The 26,526-nt window shown below is 50.3% G+C and overlaps 1 protein-coding gene across 1 annotated transcript in view; it reads left to right on the forward strand.

Moving 5' to 3' along the window:
* The window catches only part of naaladl1 (N-acetylated alpha-linked acidic dipeptidase like 1), a 130,120-nt gene that overhangs the window by 91,268 nt on the left and 12,326 nt on the right, over positions 1 to 26,526 (forward strand). Inside the window, exons 13-17 of the mRNA XM_063036561.1 lie at positions 2,083 to 2,150; positions 8,039 to 8,130; positions 15,454 to 15,544; positions 16,440 to 16,521; positions 18,310 to 18,483. Coding sequence (XP_062892631.1) covers positions 2,083 to 2,150; positions 8,039 to 8,130; positions 15,454 to 15,544; positions 16,440 to 16,521; positions 18,310 to 18,483 — 507 coding nt within the window. The remainder of the gene's footprint in view (positions 1 to 2,082; positions 2,151 to 8,038; positions 8,131 to 15,453; positions 15,545 to 16,439; positions 16,522 to 18,309; positions 18,484 to 26,526) is intronic.

A 26,526-nucleotide genomic window follows, 5' to 3' on the forward strand; every position in this document is an offset into this window, starting at 1 on the left:
GCCCCATACTGTACCTCAGTCCCCTCCACCTCCTGCCCCATACTGTACCTCAGTCCCCTCCACCTCCTGCCCCATACTGTACCTCAGTCCCCTCCACCTCCTGCCCCATACTGTACCTCGGTCCCCTCCACCTCCTGCCCCATACTGTACCTCAGTCCCCTCCACCTCTTGCCCCATACTGTACCTCAGTCCCCTCCACCTCCTGCCCCATACTGTACCTCAGTCCCCTCCACCTCCTGCCCCATACTGTATCTCAGTCCCCTCCACCTCCTGCCCCATACTGTACCTCAGTCCCCTCCACCTCCTGCCCCATACTGTACCTCAGTCCCCTCCACCTCCTGCCCCATACTGTATCTCAGTCCCCTCCACCTCCTGCCCCATCATTTACCTCAGTGTCCTCCACCTCCTGCCCCATACTGTACCTCAGTCCCCTCCACCTCCTGCCCCATACTGTACCTCAGTCCCCTCCACCTCCTGCCCCATACTGTACCTCAGTCCCCTCCACCTCCTGCCCCATACTGTACCTCAGTCCCCTCCACCTCCTGCCCCATACTGTACCTCAGTCCCCTCCACCTCCTGCCCCATACTGTACCTCAGTCCCCTCCACCTCCTGCCCCATACTGTACCTCAGTCCCCTCCACCTCCTACCCCATACTGTACCTCAGTCCCCTCCACCTCCTGCCCCATACTGTACCTCAGTCCCCTCCACCTCCTGCCCCATACTGTACCTCAGTCCCCTCCACCTCCTGCCCCATACTGTACCTCAGTCCCCTCCACCTCCTGCCCCATACTGTACCTCAGTCCCCTCCACCTCCTGCCCCATACTGTACCTCAGTCCCCTCCACCTCCTGCCCCATACTGTACCTCAGTCCCCTCCACCTCCTGCCCCATACTGTACCTCAGTCCCCTCCACCTCCTGCCCCATACTGTATCTCAGTCCCCTCCACCTCCTGCCCCATACTGTACCTCAGTCCCCTCCACCTCCTGCCCCATACTGTACCTCAGTGTCCTCCACCTCCTGCCCCATACTGTATCTCAGTCTCCTCCACCTCCTGCCCCATACTGTACCTCAGTCCCCTCCACCTCCTGCCCCATACTGTACCTCAGTGTCCTCTCCACCTCCTGCCCCATACTGTATCTCAGTCCCCTCCACCTCCTGCCCCATACTGTACCTCAGTCCCCTCCACCTCCTGCCCCGTACTGTACCTCAGTCCCCTCCACCTCCTGCCCCATACTGTACCTCAGTCCCCTCCACCTCCTGACCCGTACTGTACCTCAGTCCCCTCCACCTCCTGCCCCATACTGTACCTCAGTCCCCTCCACCTCCTGCCCCATACTGTACCTCAGTCCCCTCCACCTCCTGCCCCATACTGTATCTCAGTGTCCTCCACCTCCTTCCCCATACTGTACCTCAGTCCCCTCCACCTCCTGACCCGTACTGTACCTCAGTCCCCTCCACCTCCTGCCCCATACTGTACCTCAGTCCCCTCCACCTCCTGCCCCATACTGTACCTCAGTCCCCTCCACCTCCTGCCCCATACTGTACCTCAGTCTCCTCCACCTCCTGCCCCATACTGTACCTCAGTCCCCTCCACCTCCTGCCCCATACTGTACCTCAGTCCCCTCCACCTCCTGCCCCATCATTTACCTCAGTCCCCTCCACCTCCTGCCCCATACTGTACCTCAGTCCCCTCCACCTCCTACCCCATACTGTACCTCAGTCCCCTCCACCTCCTGCCCCATACTGTACCTCAATCCCTTCCACCTCCTGCCCCATACTGTACCTCAGTCCCCTCCACCTCCTGCCCCATACTGTACCTCAGTCCCCTCCACCTCCTGCCCCATACTGTACCTCAGTCCCCTCCCTCTTCCTGTCCACTACTCTCCCCAGCCCCCCTTGCCCCATTTCTTTCCATCCAGCTGCTCCGCAGACCAGTTGTTTTTGGAGGTGTGTGGGTGAGGAGGGTGAGGAGGGGGGATTGTGATTACTCCCCCCCACAAGGGGTTGAAATGGGAGGGAGAGTTGTGGGAAGCGCAGTCTATTCTCTCCCTGATCGCTTTCTCTCCTGCTCTCGGATTCAGCTAACGCCACCCTGCGGGCCCTGGGATCTCCAATTGTGCAGAAGGTCATGTTTGACGCAGCAAAGGAGGTATGTCGAGCATTTTCCGCACGCCGGAGCCCTCTCCGTATATATCCCTATCGCCACCTACTCCTCTCCCCGCCTTTTCGCTCCTCCCCATCCCATGCATTCAAACTAACCTCCCCGTCAAGTGGAAGCAGAGATGTTTTGTAAGTCGGTGACCGGAGGGGCAGATGTCCAGCAACGAAGGCTGGTCAGTGGCCTGGGAACTGACTTGGACAATCTCGTCACTGCTTGAGAACATATCAGTCACATTTAAAGGTTTGCAATGGAGACCAAATTTGATGGTATAGAGGGTATAGATAGGGTAAATGCAAGCAGGCTTCTTCCACTGGGATTTGCTGGGACTTCAACCAATGGTCATGGGTTAAGGGTGAGAGTCTGGGTGCGAGCTCGATTTCAACGTTTAAGAGAAGTTTCGACAGGTACGTGGATGGGAGGTTGTGGAAGATTGGACAGGTACGTGGAAGGTTGGACAGGTACGTGGATGGGAGGGGCTGGAAGTTTGGACAGGTACGTGGATGGGAGGGGTGTGGAAGTTTGGACAGGTACGTGGATGGGAGGGTGTGGAAGATTGGACGGGTATGTGGATGGGAGGGTGTGGAAGTTTGGACAGGTACGTGGATGGGAGGGTGTGGAAGTTTGGACAGGTACGTGGATGGGAGGGTGTGGAAGTTTGGACAGGTACGTGGATGGGAGGGTGTGGAAGATTGGACAGGTACGTGGATGGGAGGGAGTGGAAGTTTGGACAGGTACGTGGATGGGAGGGTGTGGAAGATTGGACGGGTACGTGGATGGGAGGGTGTGGAAGTTTGGACGGGTACGTGGATGGGAGGGTGTGGAAGTTTGGACAGGTACGTGGATGGGAGGGTGTGGAAGTTTGGACAGGTACGTGGATGTGAGGGTGTGGAAGTTTGGACAGGTACGTGGATGGGAGGGTGTGGAAGATTGGAAGGGTACGTAGATGGGAGGGGTGTGGAAGTTTGGACAGGTACGTGGATGGGAGGGTGTGGAAGTTTGGACAGGTACGTGGATGGGAGGGTGTGGAAGATTGGACGGGTACGTGGATGGGAGGGTGTGGAAGTTTCGACAGGTACGTGGATGGGAGGGAGTGGAAGTTTGGACAGGTACGTGGATGGGAGGGTGTGGAAGATTGGACGGGTACGTGGATGGGAGGGTGTGGAAGTTTCGACAGGTACGTGGATGGGAGGGAGTGGAAGTTTGGACAGGTACGTGGATGGGAGGGTGTGGAAGTTTCGACAGGTACGTGGATGGGAGGGTGTGGAAGTTTGGACAGGTATGTGGATGGGAGGGTGTGGAAGTTTGGACAGGTGCGTGGATGGGAGGGTGTGGAAGTTTGGACAGGTACGTGGATGGGAGGGGTGTGGAACTTTGGACAGGTACGTGGATGGGAGGGTGTGGAAGTCTAGACGGGTACAGGGATGGGAGGGGTGTGGAAGTTTGGACAGGTACGTGGATGGGAGGGTGTGGAAGTTTGGACAGGTACGTGGATGGGAGGGTGTGGAAGTTTGGACAGGTACGTGGATGGGAGGGTGTGGGAGTTTGGACAGGTACGTGGATGGGAGGGTGTGGAAGTTTGGACAGGTACGTGGATGGGAGGGTGTGGGAGTTTGGACAGGTACGTGGATGGGAGGGTGTGGAAGTTTGGACAGGTACGTGGATGGGAGGGTGTGGAAGTTTGGACAAGTACATGGATGGGAGGGTGTGGAAGTTTGGACAGGTACGTGGATGGGAGGGTGTGGAGGGCTGAGGCCCCGGCCTAGTTCAATGGGGCTAGGCCGTAACAACAGATTGGCACAACCTAACCTATCCATATCACCCTGCATCCTCCTCACAGCTAACACTGCCGCCCAGCTTAATGTCATCCGCAAGCTTGGAGATGCTGCATTTAATTCTCTCGTCTAAGTTATTAATATATATTGTAAACAACTGGGGTCCCAGCACTGAGCCTTGCGGTACCCCACTAGTCACTGCCTGCCATTCTGAAAAGGTCCCGTTTATTCCCACTCTTTGCTTCCTGTCTGCCAACCAATTCTCCACCCACACCAATACCTTACCCCCAATACCATGTGCTTTAAGTTTGCACACTAATCTCCTGTGTGGGACCTTGTCAAAAGCCTTTTGAAAATCCAAATATACCACATCCACTGGTTCTCCCCTATCCACTCTACTAGTTACATCCTCAAAAAATTCTATGAGATTCATCAGACATGATTTTCCTTTCACAAATCCATGCTGACTTTGTCCGATGATTTCACCGCTTTCCAGATGCGCTGTTATCACATCTTTGATAACTGACTCTAGCATTTTCCCCACCACCGATGTCAGGCTAACCAGTCTATAATTCCCCGGTTTCTCTCTCCCTCCTTTTTTAAAAAGTGGGGTTACATTAGCCACCCTCCAATCCTCAGGAACTAATCCAGAATCTAAAGTTTTGAAAAATTATCACTAATGCATCTACTATTTCTTGGGCTACTTCCTTAAGCACTCTGGGATGCAGACCATCTGGCCCTGGGGATTTATCTGCCTTTAATCCCTTCAATTTACCTAACACCACTTCCCTACTAACATGTATTTCACTCAGTTCCTCCATCTCACTGGACCCTCTGTCCCTTACTATTTCTGGAAGATTATTTATGTCCTCCTTAGTGAAGACAGAACAAAAGTAATTTTTCAATTGGTCTGCCATGTCCTTGTTCCCCATAATCAATTCACCTGTTTCTGACTTCTATCAGCTGGGTAGAAACCGGGAAGAACCTGCCTGATAGATCAAGTACAGAACTGTGCAAAGGTCTCAGGCACATATATGTAGCTGGGGCGCCAAAGACTTTCACACAGTCCTGTGTTTGTCAACGTGGAGCGGAGATCGAGTTTGTAAATCTGGCAGGAGTAAAGGATGTTGGGAATGATGAGGGTGGGGCACCGTGGGAGGGGTGTGGGACAGGTGGCAGAGAAGGAGTGTCAGGGGTGGGTACAGACACACCCAGCCCTGAGAGCAAGGTCATTTGATTCCAAACAACTGGTTTATTGATCATTACAGAATGTCTATTTGATGCTTCCCGCTCCCTCCCCTCTCCCTTCCCCTTTTCCCAACCATGATTCCCCTCTCCCTGCCCCCTTCCCACTCTCAGTCCACAATAGAGACCCAGATCAGAATCAGGTTTATCATCACTCACTTATGTCATGAAATTTGTTTCTTTTTGTGACAGCAGTACAGTGCAATACATAAAATTACTACAGTACCGTGTAAACGTCGTAGACACCCTAGATATGTATATATATGAGTTTTGCACAGAACTCTTACGTGTTTCTCTGGTCACTGCATTAGAGACAGATGGGGTGTGATGAAGACTGGCCTTCATCAGTCAGGGCGTTAAGTATAAAGGCTGGGATGGTAGTTTGTGGGGTGGCAGGATAACAGCTTGCAGCTTCTTCTCCTTCCTGTGCCTCGTGCATTACACAATCGCTCTCCACATCGAACCACCCACTTCTTCTTCGCCTTCCTCTACCACGTATCCCAGGCATACGACTTTGTAATGTAAGGCATTCTGTTTCTCCCATTCCGATGACATGGCCCAGGAATTCAAGTTTCCTCTCATTTCATGTTCACATTAAAGATCTTTTTGTATGGGCACGTTGGAGTACTGTCTCATTAGTTACCCTATCTCTATAGGATATTTTCAGCATTCTTCTAAGAAACCACATTTCTGTTGCTTCTAAGTTTCTTTGGGGAACAAAGGCAATACCTTATAGGTATTGGGAGTTCAATACCCACCATTGTCTATACGTTCTCCCCGTGACCGCGTGCATTTCCTCCAGGTGCTCTGGTTTGCCCCCACATTCCAAAGGTTAGGACTGGTGAGATGTGGGAATGCAATGTCGGCAGCACCCCGCTTCCCCCAGCCCCCGTATATTTGTGACGCTTTAACGTACATGCAACAAACAAATCCAATCCCCAAAGCTTTATCAGTAGCTGTACAGGTTATTGCTGAGGCCACGCCCGCAGTACCGTGCACAGTTCTGGTTGCCCAGTTAAAGAGGGGGGCTCATTCGACCAGAAAGAGTGCAGATAAGATTCTCGGGGCGCAGGAGACTGAGGGGTATAAAGTTGCGAGGGGCACAGACACAGCTTTTCCCCCAGGGTTGTGGGATTGAGAGCACAGGTTTACAGTGGGAGGGGAGAGGTTTAAATTGGACAATTACTCCACCCAGAGGTTGGTGGGTCTGTGGAATCAGAGGGGATGGTTGAGCTGGGTTCAATTACAATCTTTAAAAAGACAAGTGATCAGCTGTATGGGTAGGAGAAGGTTTAGAGCAGGAGCACCAACCACTAACTGAGGGGACCACGTGCTCCAGGTCTGTCTCGGAGGGATGTGGGCCAACCACAGGCAAAAGGGACTAGTATAGTGAGGCTGAATGGCCTATTTCTGTATTGGCTGACTCTGTAAGAACCCGAGGGGTGAGTGGGTGTCAGAAGCAGAGGGAAAAGGTGGGCCGGTCGCCCTTCATGTGTTCAGATAGACCGAGGTTGAGAGAATGGGCAAAGAGGAGAGAAATGGAATGAGGCCATGCACTTTGCAAGAAGAAACAAAGGCGTAGACTATTATCTAAATCGGGAGAAAATTTAAGAATCCGAGGTACAAAGGGACCTGGGAGTCCCCATGCAGGATTCCCTAAAGGTTAATTTGAGGTCGAGTCAGTGGTGAGGAAGGCAAATGCAATCTTAGCATTCATTTCGAGAGGACTAGAATATAAAAGCAAGGATCTAATACTGAGGCTTCATAAGGTCACAGCATGTGAGCAGTTTTGGGCCCTTTATCTAAGAACAAAAGGGTTAACACAGAAAGAGTGGATGTGGAGAGGATGTTTCCGATAGTGGGGGAGTCTAGGACCAGAGGACACAGATAGAGTGGATGTGGAGAGGATGTTTCCTACAGTGGGGGAGTCTGGGACCAGAGGACACAGATAGAGTGGATGTGGAGAGGATGTTTCCTATAGTGGGGGAGTCTAGGACCAGAGGACACAGATAGAGTGGATGTGGAGAGGATGTTTCCGATAGTGGGGGAGTCTAGGACCAGAGGCCACAGATAGAGTGGATGTGGAGAGGATGTTTCCTATAGTGGGAGAGTCTAGGACCAGAGGACACAGATAGAGTGGATGTGGAGAGGTTGTTTCCTATAATGGGGGAGTCTGGGACCAGAGGACACAGATAGAGTGGATGTGGAGAGGATGTTTCCTATAGTGGAGGAGTCTATGACCAGAGGACACAGATAGAGTGGATGTGGAGAGGATGTTTCCTATAGTGGGGGAGTCTGGGACCAGACGACACAGATAGAGTGGATGGGGAGAGGATGTTTCCTATAGTGGGGGAGTCTAGGACCAGAGGACACAGATAGAGTGGATGTGGTAGGATGTTTCCTATAGTGGGGGAGTCTAGGACCAGAGGGCACAGCTTTACAATAGAGGTAGAGAATCGCAAAAGCTGATGGGACTGTGTGCAGTATCATCTGGGATTGTGTAAATGGGTGGTTGATGTACAGCAGAGAGCTAATGGGCTGAAAGGCCTCTTTCCATGCTGGATGAATCCATAACTAATAAGGGACTCGGAAAGTGGTTCCCTGAGGCTACGAGGAATGAACAAGACAGGGCAACTAATCGGAGAGATGCTCCATCGAGCTAGCATGGGAGGACAGGCTGAATAGCCCCTGTTTGCTGCAGAGGTCCGTGCTCCTCACCACCTCCATCAGTGCAGAAACCTCTCCTGAACTTGCGATTTGGGTTTGAGTGAGTGCCTTATACCCATGGAAGATACAGGTCTCCATCTTGCCCTTGCACCAAGCTCAGGGTTTCACAGTGTGGTTTTTCTTTGGCCCTAGGTCCCAGCACCCGGACACACAGACCTGACCGTCTACAGTAACTGGATGAAGCATTCCAACCGCACGAGTGCTCATCACGGCCTCATCCCATTGTAAGCTTGCCATGACCATCTGGTCTCTTCCTAACGTTGGACTGCAAACTTTCACCAGTCAGGGCTCTGAGTGCCAGAGTTGGGACGTCACGTCGGAGGTGTTGGCAAGATCGCACTGGCAGTGTCGTGCGCAGTTCTGGGTGTTGGCGGGGTCACACTGGCAGTGTCGTGTGCAGTTCTGGGTGTTGGTGAGATCGCACTGGCAGTGTTGTTCGCAGTTCTGGGTGTTGGCGGGGTCGCACTGGCAGTGTCGTGCACAGTTCTGGGTGTTGTCGAGATCGCACTGGCAGTGTCGTGTGCAGTTCTGGGTGTTGGCGAGATCGCACTGGCAGTGTCGTGCGCAGTTCTGGGTGTTGGCGGGATCACACTGGCAGCGTCGTGCACAGTTCTGGGTGTTGGCGGGGTCGCACTGGCAGTGTCGTGCGCAGTTCTGGGTGTTGTCCAGATCGCACTGGCAGTGTTGTGTGCAGTTCTGGGTGTTGGTGGGACCACACTGGCAGTGTCATGCGCAGTTCTGGGAGTTGGCGGGATCGCACTGGCAGTGTCGTGCGCAGTTCTGGGTGTTGGCAGGGTCACACTGGCAGTGTCATGCGCAGTTCTGGGTGTTGGCGGGATCGCACTGGCAGTGACGTGCGCAGTTCTGGGTGTTGGCGGGATCGCACTGGCAGTGTCGTGTGCCGTTCTGGGTGTTGGCGGGATCGCACTGGCAGTGCCGTGCGCCGTTCTGGGTGTTGGCGGGATCACACTGGCAGTGTCGTGTGCAGTTCTGGGTGTTGGCGGGATCGCACTGGCAGTGCCGTGCTCAGTTCTGGGTGTTGGCGAGATCGCACTGGCAGTGTCGTGCGCAGTTCTGGGTGTTGGCGGGATTGCACCAGCAGAGTCGTGCGCAGTTCTGGGTGTTGGTGAGATCGCAGGGTGTTGGCGTGATCACACTGGCAGTGTCGTGTGCAGTTCTGGGTGTTGGCGAGATCGCACTGGCAGTGTCGTGTGCAGTTCTGGGTGTTGGTGAGATCGCACTGGCAGTGTTGTTCGCAGTTCTGGGTGTTGGCGGGGTCGCACTGGCAGTGTCGTGCACAGTTCTGGGTGTTGTCGAGATCGCACTGGCAGTGTCGTGTGCAGTTCTGGGTGTTGGCGAGATCGCACTGGCAGTGTCGTGCGCAGTTCTGGGTGTTGGCGGGATCACACTGGCAGCGTCGTGCACAGTTCTGGGTGTTGGCGGGATCGCACTGGCAGTGTCGTGCGCAGTTCTGGGTGTTGTCCAGATCGCACTGGCAGTGTTGTGTGCAGTTCTGGGTGTTGGTGGGACCACACTGGCAGTGTCATGCGCAGTTCTGGGAGTTGGCGGGATCGCACTGGCAGTGTCGTGCGCAGTTCTGGGTGTTGGCAGGGTCACACTGGCAGTGTCGTGCGCAGTTCTGGGTGTTGGCGGGATCGCACTGGCAGTGACGTGCGCAGTTCTGGGTGTTGGCGGGATCGCACTGGCAGTGTCGTGTGCCGTTCTGGGTGTTGGCGGGATCGCACTGGCAGTGCCGTGCGCCGTTCTGGGTGTTGGCGGGATCACACTGGCAGTGTCGTGTGCAGTTCTGGGTGTTGGCGGGATCGCACTGGCAGTGCCGTGCTCAGTTCTGGGTGTTGGCGAGATCGCACTGGCAGTGTCGTGCGCAGTTCTGGGTGTTGGCGGGATTGCACCAGCAGAGTCGTGCGCAGTTCTGGGTGTTGGTGAGATCGCAGGGTGTTGGCGTGATCACACTGGCAGTGTCGTGTGCAGTTCTGGGTGTTGGCGAGATCGCACTGGCAGTGTCGTGCGCAGTTCTGGGTGTTGGTGGGATCACACTGGCAGTGACATGTGCAGTTCTGGGTGTTGGCGAGATCGCACTGGCAGTGTCGTGCGCAGTTCTGGGTGTTGGTGGGATCACACTGGCAGTGTCGTGCACAGTTCTGGGTGTTGGTGGGATCACACTGGCAGCGTCGTGCACAGTTCTGGGTGTTGGTGGGATCACACTGGCAGTGTCGTGCGCAGTTCTGGGTGTTGGCGGGATCACACTGGCAGTGTCGTGCGCAGTTCTGGGTGTTGGCGGGATCGCACTGGCAGTGTCGTGCACAGTTCTGGGTGTTGGCGGGATCACACTGGCAGTGTCGTGCGCAGTTCTGGTCACCCAGCAGGGAGAGGGCGCAGGGAGGACTCACTGGGATGTTCCCGGGACCAGGAGGGGTTGAGACAACAGCAGAACGCGGACAGGCTGGGGCTGCTTTCCCTGGAGGGCACAGAGCCCATGGAGTTGTGGAAGTTTATAAAATTGCGAGAAGCAGAGACAGAAAGAAGAATGGTTGTAGTCCTTGTTCCACGGTAGAGGAGTCGAAAAGTAGAGGGCACAGGTTTAAGATGGGAAGGGGAGGATCTAAGGGAGACCTGAGGGGGAAGCTTTTCCACTCAGAGGGTGGTGGGAATGGGGATCAAGCTGCCAGAGGAAGCGATGGAGGCGGCTACAATTAGAATGTTTAATAGACATTTGGACAGGAGGGGATTGGAGGGATATGCAGGCAAGTGGGACTCGTTTCGTCAGCTGGCTGAAGGGCTTGTTTATGTGGTGTGACTCACTGACTCTAACTCGTACAGCGCTGTGCAAAGTCTCCGGCACATATATACATCCAGCGTGCCTGAGGCTTTTGTACAGTCCTGTATTTGTCAACGTGGAGTGGAGAGTGAGTTTGTAAATCTGGCAGGAGCAAAGGATGTTGGGAATGGTGAGGGTGGGGCACTGTGGGAGGGGTGAGGGACAGGTGGCAGAGAAGGAGTGTCAGGGGTGGGTACAGACATCCCCAGCCCTGAGACACCAGGCAAGGTCATTTGATTCCAAACAATTGGTTTATTGATCATTACAGAATGTCTCCCTGGTGCTTCCCGCTCCCTCCCCTCTCCCTTCCCCTTTTCCCAACCATGATTCCCCTCTCCCTGCCCCCTTCCCACTCTCAGTCCACAATAGAGACCCAGATCAGAATCAGGTTTATCATCACTCACGTATATCATGAAATTTGTTTCTTTTTGTGACAGCAGTACAGTGCAATACATAAAATTACTACAGTACTGTACTGTGTAAAAGCTATATAGCCCAGCTATATAAACATGTGTAAAACTTTTGTACAGGACTGTATCTACTTAGGAAATAATGCTGATCCTTGATTCGTGACTGGATTAGTCAGAGCACTGTGTGCAGAAGTTAGGGTGTTATCTCACTGATCTACAGGATTCTGGTCAGGCCACACTTGCGTTCAGTTCTGGTGGCTCTGCTCCAGGGAAGATTTTATTCGGGTAAGATGGTGGTGCGCTTGGACGCAGACCTTCTGTGGAGGCGTCCGAAGGTGCTGTGGCCTTTTTTTAAACATGTTTGTGACAATCACAAGACACTAACAGCTTAAGGTCCTGCAGGTCTGCCCCATCAGCAAGGTGCTCGTTGGCAGAGAAACGGAAGGAGCTGGACTTGGTGTGGGCAGCGATGCGAGAGGCAATGGTGCACCAAGGCGGTGTCCTCTTTTCAGTCACTTTTCTTATGAGGGCAGGACCCTGTTGGACATTATTCATGTGGAATGCTGCAAGTCCGACTCACTGATTTACTGGACAGTGGCGGAACTGCATGGCCTCGATCGTAGCAAGGACTGGGCCCCAAGCTGCAGTGAAACCTGTTTGCAGCGTCCCCCCCCCCCACAAGACAGTGGGGTCAGAGTTGGTGCACTCTATTGGAGAGTCAGAGGCACTGCGGCACAGCGTCCATCCTGGAGTCAGTGCTGCCCCCCAGTGTTCGCTCAGCAGAAGACAATGTTTGACTGCAGACTGCTGCAACATTATGGACTCGGGGACTTGGACTAGATTATTTTTGTGTGACTGTGGTCCTATCTGTGTTGCTATGATGTGGTGGCCATTACAGAGACTTGCATGTCTCAGGGCAGGAATGGTTACTCCAAGTGCCAGGCTTTAGATGTTTCAGGACAGGGAGGGAGGCAATAGAGGTGGGAGTGTGGCAGTGTTGATCAGGGATAGTGTCACGGCTGCAGAAAAGGAGGAAGTCATGGAGGGATTGTCTACTGAGTCTCTGTGGGTGGAGTTTAGGAACAGGAAGGGTCAATCACGACTGGGTGTTTTTTATAGGCCGCCCAATAGTAACAAGATATCAAGGAGGAGATAGGGAGACAGATTCTGGAAAGGTGTAATAATAACAGGGTTTTTGTGGTGGGAGATTTTAATTTCCCATATATTGATTGACATCTCCCTAGAGTGAGGGGATTAGATGGGGTGGAGTTTGTTCGGTATGTTCAGGAAGGTTTCTTGACACAATATGTAGATAAGCCTACAAGAGGAGAGGCTGTTCTTCATCTTGTATTGGGAAATGAACCTGGTCAGGTGTCAGGTCTCTCAGTGGGAGAGCATTTTGGAGATAGTGATCACAATTCTATTTCCTTTACCATAGGGAGAGGGATAGGAACAGACAAGTTAGGAAAGTGTTTAATAGGAGTAAGGGGAAATATGAGGTTATCAGGCAGGAACTTGGAAGCATAAATTGGAAACAGATGTTCTCAGGGAAATGTACGGAAGAAATGTGGCAAATGTTCAGGGGATATTTGCGTGGAGTTCTGCATAGGTACGTTCCAATGAGACGGGGAAAGGATGGTAGGGTACAGGAACAGTGGTGTACAAAGGCTGTGTTGTAAATCTAGTCAAGAAGAAAAGAAGAGCTTATGAAAGGTTCAAAAAATAGGTAATGATAGAGATCTAGAAGATTATAAGGCCAGCAGGAAGGAGCTTAAGAATGAAATTAGGAGACCCAGAAAGGGCCATGAGAAGGCCTTGATGGACAGGATTAAGGAAAACCCCAAGGCATTCTACAAGTGTGTGAAGAGCAAGAGAATAAGACATGAGAGAATAGGACCAACCAAGTGTGCCAGTGGAAAAGTGTGTATGGAACCAGAGGAGATAGCAGAGGTACTTAATGAATACTTTGCTTCAGTATTCACTACGGAAAAGGATCTTGGCAATTGTAGGGATGACTTACAGTGGACTGAAAAGCTTGAGCATGTAGATATTAATAAAGAGGATGTGCTGGAGCTTTGGAAAGCATCAAGTTGGATAAGTCACCGGGACCGGACAAGATGTAGGAGTTGAGGGAGGAGATTGCTGAGCCTCTGGCCATGATCTTTGCATCATCAATGGGGACGGGAGAGGTTCCGTAGGATTGGAGTGTTGCTGATGTTGTTCCCTTATTCACAAAAGGGAGTAGAGATAGCCCAGGAAATTATAGACCAGTGAGTCTTACTTCAGTGCTTGGTAAGTTGATGGAGAAGATCCTGAGAGGTAGGATTTATGAACATTTGGAGAGGTATAATATGATTAGGAGTAGTCAGCATGACTTTGTCAAAAGTAGGTCGTGCATTATGAGCCTGATTAAATTTTTTGAGGATGTGATTAAACACATTGATGAGGGTAGAGTAGTGGATGTAGTGTATATGGATTTCAGCAAGGCATTTGATAAGGTACCTCATGCAAGGCTTATTGAGAAAGTAAGGAGGCATGGTTTCCATGGGGACATTGCTTTGTGGATCCAGAACTGGCTTGCCCACAGAAGGCAAAGAGCGGTTGTATACAGATCATATTCTGCATGGAGGTCGGTGACCAGTGGTGTGCCTCAGGGATCTGTTCTGGGACCCCTATTCTTCGTGATTTTTATACATGACCTGGATGAGGAAGTGGAGGGATGGGTTAGTAAATTTGCTGATGACACAAAGGTTGGAGGTGTTGTGGATAGTGTGGAGGGCTGTCAGAGGTTACAACAGGACATTGATAGAATGCAAAACTGGGCTGAGAAGTGGCAGATGGAGTTCAACCCAGATAAGTGTGAGGTGGTTCATTTTGGTAGGTCAAACATGATGGTTGAATATAGTATTAATGGTAAGACCCTTGGCAGTGTGGAGGATCAGAGGGATCTTGGGGTCTGAGTCCATAAGACACTCAAAGCTGCTATGCAGGTTGACTCTGTGGTTAAGAAGGCACATGGTGTATTGGCCTTCATCAACCGTGGGATTGAGTTTAGGAGCTGAGAGGTAATGTTGCAGCTATATAGGACCATGATCAGACCCCACTTGGAGTACTGTGCTCAGTTCTGGTTGCCTCACTACAGGAAGGATGTGGAAACCATAGACAGGGTGCATAGGAGATCTACAAGGATGTTGCCTGGATTGGGGAGCATGCCTTATGAGAATAGGTTGAATGAACTTGCCCTTTTCTCCTTGGAGCGACAGAGGATGAGAGGTGACCTGACAGAGGTGTATAAGATGATGAGAGGCATTGATCATGTGGATAGTCAGAGGCTTTTTCCCAGGGCTGAAATGGCTAACATGAGAGGGCATAGTTTTAAGGTGCTGGGGAGTAGGAGATGTCAGGGGTAGGTTTTTTACGCAGAGAGTGGTGAGTGTGTGGAATGGGCTGTCGGTATTGTGCTGTAGGTTTTCTCTGTGCTTTCTGCTGTGTATGATTGCTGGTTTTGTGTTTTGTCTCTTGGCACCAGAGTAACAGTGTTTCCTTTGGCTGTGTTCACATATGGTTGAATGATAATTCAACTTGAACTTGATTAAAGTGGAAAAAGTGCAGTAAATTTTTTTTCAAGGATATTGCCAGGACCCACCTGAGATATGGAGAGAGTTTGGACAGGCCAGGAAGTTCTTTCTTGGAGTAATGGTGGCTGAGGAGAGGAGCACAGATGGGGTCAATGCACTCTGAGGGTAAGGGAATCGAAGAGTAGTTTAAGGTAATCGTTTTAAAAATAAGGAGACATTTTTTTAAACAGATGGAGGTCTGCCAGAGGAATTGGTAGAGGCAGGTACAATAACAGTTCTAAAAGCTCAATGCTTCAGTTAACACCCATATCCCACGGCCACTACACATTCAATTTTGGTGTAATCTAGAGATTTACTAATCCATCCAAATCATTGACGTGAAATGCCTGGTTCCAAACACTACCCATGCCATGCCACAGGCTACAGTGAGACTTCAAACACAGCCATGCTGAGAGCTCCAAGACCCAAGCGGAGCAAACCCCGCGGTCCTGAATCCAAATACCATTCACCCAAAGGGAACAAACACAAAATGCTGGAGGAACTCAGCATCTGTGGAGGGGAATAAATGGGCCAGCGATTCCCTGGGGAAGCGACGTCAAAGTTAGTTACAGTCACAACAGGCTTCAGCACCATAACCCAGGCCACGGGCCCTCGTCTGCGACCCCCTTCCTCCCCACAAGACAGAGTCTGACCTCTCTAAACTACGTCTGTTCTCTGCAGCATGGCATCCCTGGGTGCAAGCAGTGACTACGCCTCCTTCTTCCATTACCTGGGGGTCAGCTGCATGGACATCGCCTACACCTTCGACAGGGTGAGACAGTCCCACCTCCACGCTTGGGCTCTCCGACAGTCACAGGATCATCCGGTGTAACGGCTGCGTGGATTGTGTGTGAGTGAGTGTGTGAGTGTGTGTGAGTGAGAGTGAGAATGAGTCTGTGTGTGTGTGTGAGAGTGAGAGTGAGTCTGTGTGTGTGTGTGTGTGTGTGTGTGTGAGAGTGAGTCTGTGTGTGTGTGTGTGTGTGTGAGTGAGAGTGAGTCTGTGTGTGTGTGTGTGTGTGTGTGTGAGAGTGAGTCTGTGTGTGTGTGTGTGTGAGTGAGAGTGAGTCTGTGTGTGTGTGTGTGAGTGAGAGTGAGTCTGTGTGTGTGTGTGTGTGTGAGTGAGAGTGAGTGTGTGTGTGTGTGTGTGTGTGTGAGTGAGTCTGTGTGTGTGTGTGTGTGTGTGTGAGAGAATGAGTCTCTGTGTGTGTGTGTGTGAGTGAGAGTGAGTCTGTGTGTGTGTGTGTGTGAGTGAAAGTGAGTCTGTGTGTGTGTGTGTGAGAGTGAGTCTGTGTGTGTGTGTGTGTCTGTGTGTGTGAGAGAGTCTGTGTGTGAGAGTGAGTGAGAGTGAGAGTGAGTCTGTGTGTGTGTGTGTGTGTGTGTGTGTGTGTGTGAGAGTGAGTCTGTGTGTGTGTGTGTGTGTGTGTGTGTGTGAGTGAGTCTGTGTGTGTGTGTGTGTGTGTGTGTGTGAGAGTGAGTCTGTGTGTGTGTGTGTGTGTGTGTGTGAGTGAGTCTGTGTGTGTGTGTGTGTGTGTGTGTGTGTGTGAGTCTGTGTGTGTGTGTGTGTGTGTGTGTGTGTGAGAGTGAGTCTGTGTGTGTGTGTGTGTGTGTGTGTGTGTGTGTGTGAAGTGGGAATGCATCTCACATTCTGTTCTGCTTTCCTGCCCCAGTCAGCGACAAGTGCCCGGATTTACCCTGCCTACCACACTGCATTTGACACCTTTGATTACGCCTCTCGCTTCATCGACCCAGGTACAGAGACCATCCCCACCCCCTGCTACAAACCAGACACAGGGATTGTTGGGAGGGTCAAAGGTGGATGCACACTCCCAGTCCAGTAACTTCCCATGGGCACACTGCCCTTGGGTTGGTGCTGTGAGTCGGTGGGAGGGCAGTGTGAGGGAGCAACATTCAGTTGGAGGGGAGGTACTGAGGGAGAGTCACACTGTGGGAGGGGTGGTACTGAGGGAGGGTTACACTGTGGGAAGGGTGGTACTGAGGGAGGGTCACACTGTGGGAGGGGTGGTACTGAGGGAGGGTCACACTGTGGGAGGGGTGGTACTGAGGGAGAGTCACACTGTGGGAAGGGTGGTACTGAGGGGGGGTCACACTGTGGGGGGGGTGGTACCGAGGGAGGGTCACACTGTGGGAGGGGTGGTACTGAGGGGGGGGGGTCACACTGTGGGAGGGGTGGTACTGAGGGAGAGTCACACTGTGGGAAGGGTGGTACTGAGGGGGGGTCACACTGTAGGAAGGGTGGTACTGAGGGGGGGGTCACACTGTGGGAAGGGTGGTACTGAGGGGGGTCACACTGTGGGAGGGGTGGTACTGAGGGGGGTCACACTGTGGGAAGGGTGGTACTGAGGGGGGGGTCACACTGTAGGAAGGGTGGTACTGAGGGGGGTCACACTGTGGGAAGGGTGGTACTGAGGGGGGGGTCACACTGTAGGAAGGGTGGTACTGAGGGGGGGGTCACACTGTGGGAAGGGTGGTACTGAGGGGGGTCACACTGTGGGAGGGGTGGTACTGAGGGGGGGTCACACTGTGGGAGGGGTGGTACTGGGGGGGGTCACACTGTGGGAGGGGTGGTACTGAGGGAGGGTCAAACTGTGGGGGGGGGTGATACTGTGGGTGGGTCACACTGTGGGAAGGGTGGTACTGGGGGGGGTCACACTGTGGGAGGGGTGGTACTGAGGGGGGGTCACACTGTGGGAGGGGTGGTACTGGGGGGGGTCACACTGTGGGAAGGGTGATACTGAGGGAGAGTCACACTGTGGGAGGGGTGGTACTGAGGGAGAGTCACACTGTGGGAAGGGTGGTACTGAGGGGGGGGTCACACTGTAGGAAGGGTGGTACTGAGGGGGGGGTCACACTGTGGGAAGGGTGGTACTGAGGGGGGTCACACTGTGGGAGGGGTGGTACTGAGGGAGAGTCACACTGTGGGAGGGGAGGTACTGAGGGAGGGTCACAGTGTGAGAGGGGTGGTACTGAGGGAGGGTCACACTGTGGGAGGGGTGGTACTGAGGGAGGGTCACACTGTGAGAGGGGTGGTACCGAGGGAGAGTCACACTCTGGGAGGGGTGGTACAGAGGGAGGGTCACACTGTGAGAGGGGTGATACTGAGGGAGGGTCACACTGTGGGAGGGGTGGTACTGAGGGAGAGTCACACTGTGGGGGGGGTGGTACTGAGGGAGGGTCACACTGTGAGAGGGGTGATACCGAGGGAGGGTCACACTGTGGGAGGGATGGCACTGAGGGAGTGTCACACTGTGGGAGGAGAAATGAGGATCGTAATTTGGGCTGGGCAGTACTGACCCATGTTTAAATGGAGGCCCCTGTCCCTTTGGAAGCTCTCCTGCCAACCCGTGCCCCATGCTGAGACAACCCTTGCCCTTCAGTTCAGTTTAATCTCCACCAGCATTCAGCGTCCAGCCAGGCTCCTGGGCCTCCAGCCTGAGGCCTGGTACACGGGCCCTAAGCCTGAGGAAGGACAATAGATCGATTCACGGCCCGGCCTCACCCCTTGCCTCTCTGCCACAGGGTTCACCAGTCACCAAGCCGTGGGAAGGACAGCAGGGAATGTTCTGCTAAGGTTGGCAGACAGCGCTCTCCTGCCCTTAAACCCTGGTGACTACATGGAGGCCATCTGGGAATTCTTGGATACCGCAGAGAAGGAGCTGGGTTCTGAGCTGGAGAAGAAAAACGTCTCCCTGGGTGAGTGCTCCCTCATCGTGCAGCCGCGATCGATGTCCGTCAGGGTGTAAACACCAACATGGGTCCTGTCAACATCGACTGTACCCCCAGAACCCCCGGATTAGATCCCAGCCTGTAACCCACTCCCGGGGATCTGTTATTCTGTATATAAACCCTGTGAACCCCCGGATTAGATCCCAGCCTGTAACCCACTCCCAGGGATCTGTTATTCTGTATATAAATCCTGTGAACCCCCGGATTAGATCCCAGCCTGTAACCCACTCCCGGGGATCTGTTATTCTGTATATAAACCCTGTGAACCCCCGGGTTAGATCCCCACCTGTAACCCACTCCCAGGGATCTGTTATTCTGTATATAAACCCTCTGAACCCCCGGATTAGATCCCAGCCTGTAACCCACTCCCGGGGATCTGTTATTCTGTATATAAACCCTGTGAACCCCCGGATTAGATCCCAGCCTGTAACCCACTCCCAGGGATCTGTTATTCTGTATATAAATCCTGTGAACCCCCGGATTAGATCCCAGCCTGTAACCCACTCCCGGGGATCTGTTATTCTGTATATAAACCCTGTGAACCCCCGGGTTAGATCCCAGCCTGTAACCCACTCCCGGGGATCTGTTATTCTGTATATAAACCCTGTGAACCCCTGGGTTAGATCCCAGCCTGTAACCCACTCCCAGGGATCTGTTATTCTGTGTATAAACCCTGTGAACCCTTGGGTTAGATCCCCACCTGTAACCCACTCCCAGGGATCTGTTATTCTGTATATAAACCCTCTGAACCCCCGGATTAGATCCCAGCCTGTAACCCACTCCCAGGGATCTGTTATTCTGTATATAAATCCTGTGAACCCCCAGATTAGATCCCAGCCTGTAACCCACTCCCGGGAATCTGTTATTCTGTATATAAACCCTCAGAACACCCGGATTAGATCCCAGCCTGTAACCCACCCCCAGGGATCTGTTATTCTGTATATAAACCCTGTGAACCCCCGGATTAGATCCCAGCCTGTAACCCACTCCCGGGAATCTGTTATTCTGTATATAAACCCTGTGAACCCCCGGATTAGATCCCAGCCTGTAACCCACTCCCAGGGATCTGTTATTCTGTGTATAAACCCTGTGAACCCCTGGATTAGATCCCAGCCTGTAACCCACTCCCAGGGATCTGTTATTCTGTATATAAACCCTGTGAATCCCTGGATTAGATCCCAGCCTGTAACCCATTCCCGGGGATCTGTTATTCTGTATATAAACCCTGTGAACCCCTGGATTAGATCCCAGCCTGTAACCTACTCCCGGGGATCTGTTATTCTGTATATAAACCCTGTGAACCCAAGGGTTAGATCCCCACCTGTAACCTACTCCCAGGGATCTGTTATTCTGTATATAAACCCTGTGAATCCCTGGATTAGATCCCAGCCTGTAACCCACACCCGGGGATCTGTTATTCTGTATATAAACCCTGTGAACCCCTGGGTTAGATCCCAGCCTGTAACCCACTCCCGTGGACATGTTATTAGACCATAAGATCATTAAACATAGCAGCAGAATTAGGCCATTCAGCCCATCGAGCCTGCTCCACCATTCCATCATGGCTGATCCCGGATCCCACTCAACCCCTTACACCTGCCTTCTTGCCATGTCCTTTAATGCCCTGACCGATCAGGAAACTATCAACTTCCATCTTAAATATACACACGGACTTGGCCTCCACCGCAATCTGTGGCAGAGCATTCCACAGATTCACTACTCTTTGGCTAAAAAAATTTCTCCTTATCTCTGTTCTAACAGGTCACCCCTCAGTTTTGAGACTGTGCCCTCTAGTTCTGGATACCCCCACCATAGGAAACATCCTCTCCACATCCACCTTAACTAGCCCTTTCGACATTCGGTAGGTTGCAATGAGATCCCTCACGCATTCTCCTAAATTCCAGTGAGTACAGGCCCAAAGCTGCCAAATGCTCCACATTTGTTAACACCTTCATTCCCGGAATCATCCTCATGAACCTCCTCTGGACTCTCCAGTGACAACACATTCTTTCTGAGATATGGGGCCCAAAACTGCTGACATACTCCTAATGCAGCCTGACTAGTGTCTGATAACCATATAACAATTACAGCACGGAAACAGGCCATCTCGGCCCTTGCAGTCCGTGCCGAACTCTTACTCTCACCTAGTCCCACTGACCTGCACTCAGCCCATAACCCTCCATTCCCTTCCTGTCCATGTATCTGTCCAATTTAACTTTAAATGACAACATCGAACCTGCCTCAACCACTTCTGCTGGAAGCTCGTTCCACACAGCTACCACTCTCTGAGTAAAGAAGTTCCCCCTCATGTTACCCCTAAACTTTTGCCCTTTAACTCTCAACCCATGTCCTCTTGTTTGAATCTCCCCCACTCTCAATGGAAAAAGCCTATCCACATCACTCTATCTATTCCCTTCATAATTTTAAATACCTCTATCAAGTCCCCCCTCAAACTTCTACACTCCAAAGAATAAAGAACTAACTTGTTCAACCTTTCTCTGTAACTTAGGAGATGAAACCCAGGTAACATTCTAGTAAATCTTCTCTGTACTCTCTCAATTTTATTGACATTTTTCCTATAATTTGGTGACCAGAACTGTACACAATACGCCAAATTTGGCCTCACCAATGCCTTGTACAATTTCAACATTACATCCCAACTCCTATACTCAATGCTCTGATTTATAAAGGCCAACACATCAAAAGCTTTCTTCACCACCCTATCCACATGAGATTCCACCTTCAGGGAACTATGCACCATTATTCCTAGATCCCTCTGTTCTGAAGCATTCTTCAATGCCCTACCATTTACCATGTATGTCCTATTTTGATTAGTCCTACCAAAATGTAGCACCTCACATTTTTCAGCATTAAACTCCATCTGCCATCTTTCAGTCCTCTCTTCTAACTGGTCTAAATCTCTCTGCAAGCTTTGAAAACCTACTTCATTATCCACAACTCCATCTATCTTAGTATCATCTGCATACTTACTAATCCAATTTACAACCCCATCATCCAGATCATTAATGTATATGACAAACAACATTGGACCCAGTACAGATCCCTGAGGCACACCACTACACACCATCCTCCAATCTGACACACAGTTATCCACCACTACTCTCTGGTGTCTCCCATCCAGCCACTGCTGAATCCATTTTACTACTTTTATATCAATACCTAACGATTGAACCTTCCTAACCAACCTTCCATGTGGAACCTTGTCAAAGGCCTTACTGAAGTCCATATAGACAACATCCAACACTTTACCCTCGTCAACTTTCCTAGTAACCTCATCAAAAAATACAATAAGATTTGTCAAACATGACCTTCCTCGCACAAGTCCATGTTGACGGTTCCTAATGAGACCCTGTCTATCCAGATAATTATATATACCATCTCTAAGAATACTTTCCATCAATTTACCCACCACTGACGTCAAACTCACAGGCCGATAATTGCTAGGTTTACTCTTAGAACCCTTTCTAAACAACGGAACAACATGAGCAATACGTCAATCCTCTGGCACCATCCCCGTTTCTAATGACATTTGAAATATTTCTGTCTGAGCCCCTGCTATTTCCACACTAACTTCCCTCAAAGTCCTAGGGAATATCCTGTCAGGACCCGGAGACTTATCCACTTTTATATTTCTTAAAAGCTCCATTACTTCCTCTTCTTTAATCATCGTTATTTCCATAACTTCCCTACCTGTTTCCCTTGTCTTACACAATTCAATATCCTTCTCCTTAGTGAACACCAAAGAAAAGAAATTGTTTAGAATCTTCCCCATCTCTTTTGGCTCCACACATAGCTGTCCACTCTGATTCTCTAAGGGACCAATTTTATTCCTCACTATCCTTTTGCTATTAATATAACGGTAGAAACCCTTGGGATTTATTTTCACCTTACTTGTCAAAGCAACCTCATATCTTCTTTTAGCTTTTCTAATTTCTTTCTTAAGATTCTTTTTACATTCTTTCTATACCTCAAGCTCCTCATTTACTCCAAGCTGCCTATATTTTTTGTAGGTATCTTTTTCCGAACCAAGTTTCCAATATCCCTTGAAAACCATGGCTCTCTCAAACTTTTAACCTTTCCTTCCAACCTAACAGGAACATAAAGATCCTGTACCCTCAAAATTTCACCTTTAAATGACCTTCATTTCTCTATTACATTCTTCCAATAAAACTAATTGTCCCAATCCATTCCATTTAAATCCTTTCGCATCTCCTCAAAGTTAGCCTTTCTCCAATCAAAAATCTCAACCCTGGGTCCAGCCCTATCCTTCTCTATAATTATATTGAAACTAAAGCATTGTGATCACTGGACCCGAAGTGCTCCCCAACACAAACCTCCGTCACCTGACCTATCTCATTCCCTAACAGGAGATCCAACACTGCCCCTTCTCCAGTTGGTACCTCTATGTATTGCTGCAAAAAACCATCCTGCACACATTTTACAAACTCCAAACCATCCAGCCCTTTTACAGTATGGGCCTCCCAGTCTATGTGTGGAAAATTAAAATCTCCCACATTACACAGCCTTGTGCTTACTACAAATATCTGCTATCTCCTTACAAATTTGCTCCTCCAATTCTCGCTCCCCATTTGGTGGTGTATAATACACCCCCATAAGTGTTACTACACCTTTCCCATTCCTCAACTCCACCCAAATAGCCTCCCTAAATGAGCCCTCTAATCTATCCTGCCAAAGCACTGCTGTAAATTTTCTCTGACAAGCAATGCAATACCTCCACCTCTTGTCCCTCCAATTCTATCACACCTGAAGCAATTAAATCCAGGATTATTTAGTTGCCAATCACACCCCTCCTGTAACCATGTTTCACTAATAGCTACCACATCATACTTCCAGGTATCAATCCATGCTTTAAGCTTATCCACCTTTCTTATAATGCTCCTAGCATTAAAATAAATGCATTTAAGAAATTTCCCACCTCTTACTCTCTGATTATCACTAACGGTGCAAACAACTTTACTATTTTCTTTTTCTTCCTTCTTCCCTACATCTGTTCCTACACTCTGGTTCCCCTCCCCCCTCATATCTAGTTTAAATCCACCAGAGCCTCTCTAGCAAACCTACCTGCAAGAATATTTGTCTCCCTCCAGTTCAGATGTTAACCGTCCCGCCGGAACAGGTCCCACCTTCCCTGGAAAACTGCCCAATTATCTATAAATCTGAAGCCCTCCCTCCTGCACCATGTCTTCAGCCACGTGTTGATCTGTGCTTCCTTACTATTTCTAAACCCGCCTGCATATGGCACTGGTAGCAATCCTGAGATTGCTATCATGGAGGTCCTGTCCTTTAACTTGGTGCCTAACTCCCTAATCTCACCTTTCAAGACCTCCTCACTCTTCCTACCCACGTCATTGGTCCCTACATGGACCACGACATCCGGCTGCTCACCCTCCCTCTTGAGAATACCAAGAACTCGAACCGAGATATCGCGGACCTTGGAACCAGGGAGGCAACAGACTATCCAGGATTTTCGACCTCTTCCACAGAACCTTGTATCCATCCCTCTAACTATCAAATCCCCTATCACTACTTGCCTCCTCTTTTCCCTCCTTCCCTTCTGAGTTGAGGGTCCCACCTCAGTGCCAGAGACGCAGCCACTGCAACTTGTCCCTGGTAGGTCGTCCACATCAACAGTATCCAAAACGATGTACTTATTATTGGTGGGAACGGCCACAGGGGTGCTCTGCTCATTCTGTCTATTCCCCTTCCCTCGCCTGACAGTCACCCAGCTACCTGTCTCCTGACTTTTAGGGGTGACTAATTCCCTGTAACTCCAGTCTATTTCTGCCTCTGCCTTCCGAATGATCCGAAGTTCATCCAGCTCCAGCTCCAGTTCCCTAACTCGGTTAGTCAGGAGCTGCAGCTGGATGCACCTTTTACAGGTGTAGTCATCAGGGACGATTGTGCTCGCCCTGACTTCCCACATACTGCAAACGGAGCACTCGACTGCCCTAACTGCTGCCTCCATTACCTACTCTTAAGGTAATTAGATTTCTTAAAGGAACTTACCCAACCTTACCTCACTTGGAGTGAAGCTCTTCCTCAGCCTCAGCTCGCCGAAGCCTCAGGAGCCAAAGCTTTCCTACTCTGTCTACCTCTAATACGTCGCCCGCTACAACATCGCCTGCTCCGTTACTCTGCTCTCTTTTAAATACTCCCGCTGCCTCACGGGCTGACTTACACGTGCTTGCGCAGTCCTGCCCCGTTGAGAGTTAAAGGGCAAAAGTTTAGGGGTAACATGAGGGGGAACTTCTTTACTCAGAGAGTGGTAGCTGTGTGGAACGAGCTTCCAGCAGAAGTGGCTGAGGCAGGTTCTATGTTGTCGTTTAAAGTTAAATTGGACAGATATATGGACAGGAAAGGAATGGAGGGTTATGGGCTGAGTGCAGGTCGGTGGGACTAGGTGAGAGTAAGAGTTTGGCACGGACAAGAAGGGCCGAGATGGCCTGCTTCCGTACTGTAATTGTTATGTGATTATATATGGATATTAATGCCTAACGATTGAACCTTCCTAACTAACCTTCCGTGTGGAACCTTGTCAAAGGCCGTACTGAAGTCCATATAGACAACATCCACCGCTTTACCCTCGTCAACTTTCCTAGTAACCTCATCAAAAAATACAATAAGATTTGTCAAACATGACCTTCCTCGCACAAGTCCATGTTGACGGTTCCTAATGAGACCCTGTCTATCCAGATAATTATATATACCATCTCTAAGAATACTTTCCATCAATTTACCCACCACTGACGTCAAACTCACAGGCCGATAATTGCTAGGTTTACTCTTAGAACCCTTTCTAAACAACGGAACAACATGAGCAATACGTCAATCCTCTGGCACCATCCCCGTTTCTAATGACATTTGAAATATTTCTGTCTGAGCCCCTGCTATTTCCACACTAACTTCCCTCAAGGTCCTAGAGAATATCTTGTCCGGACCCGGAGACTTATCCACTTTTATATTTCTTAAAAGCTCCATTACTTCCTCTTCTTTAATCATCGTTGTTTCCATAACTTCCCTACCTGTTTCCCTTGTCTTACACAATTCAATATCCTTCTCCTTAGTGAACACCAAAGAAAAGAAATTGTTTAGAATCTTCCCCATCTCTTTTGGCTCCACACATAGCTGTCCACTCTGATTCTCTAAGGGACCAATTTTATTCCTCACTATCCTTTTGCTATTAATATAACGGTAGAAACCCTTGGGATTTATTTTCACCTTACTTGTCAAAGCAACCTCATATCTTCTTTTAGCTTTTCTAATTTCTTTCTTAAGATTCTTTTTACATTCTTTCTATACCTCAAGCTCCTCATTTACTCCAAGCTGCCTATATTTTTTGTAGGTATCTTTTTCCGAACCAAGTTTCCAATATCCCTTGAAAACCATGGCTCTCTCAAACTTTTAACCTTTCCTTCCAACCTAACAGGAACATAAAGATCCTGTACCCTCAAAATTTCACCTTTAAATGACCTTCATTTCTCTATTACATTCTTCCAATAAAACTAATTGTCCCAATCCATTCCATTTAAATCCTTTCGCATCTCCTCAAAGTTAGCCTTTCTCCAATCAAAAATCTCAACCCTGGGTCCAGCCCTATCCTTCTCTATAATTATATTGAAACTAAAGCATTGTGATCACTGGACCCGAAGTGCTCCCCAACACAAACCTCCGTCACCTGACCTATCTCATTCCCTAACAGGAGATCCAACACTGCCCCTTCTCCAGTTGGTACCTCTATGTATTGCTGCAAAAAACCATCCTGCACACATTTTACAAACTCCAAACCATCCAGCCCTTTTACAGTATGGGCCTCCCAGTCTATGTGTGGAAAATTAAAATCTCCCACATTACACAGCCTTGTGCTTACTACAAATATCTGCTATCTCCTTACAAATTTGCTCCTCCAATTCTCGCTCCCCATTTGGTGGTGTATAATACACCCCCATAAGTGTTACTACACCTTTCCCA

Source organism: Mobula hypostoma, chromosome 30, assembly GCF_963921235.1.
Source record: "Mobula hypostoma chromosome 30, sMobHyp1.1, whole genome shotgun sequence".
Taxonomy (NCBI): Eukaryota; Metazoa; Chordata; class Chondrichthyes; order Myliobatiformes; family Myliobatidae; genus Mobula; species Mobula hypostoma.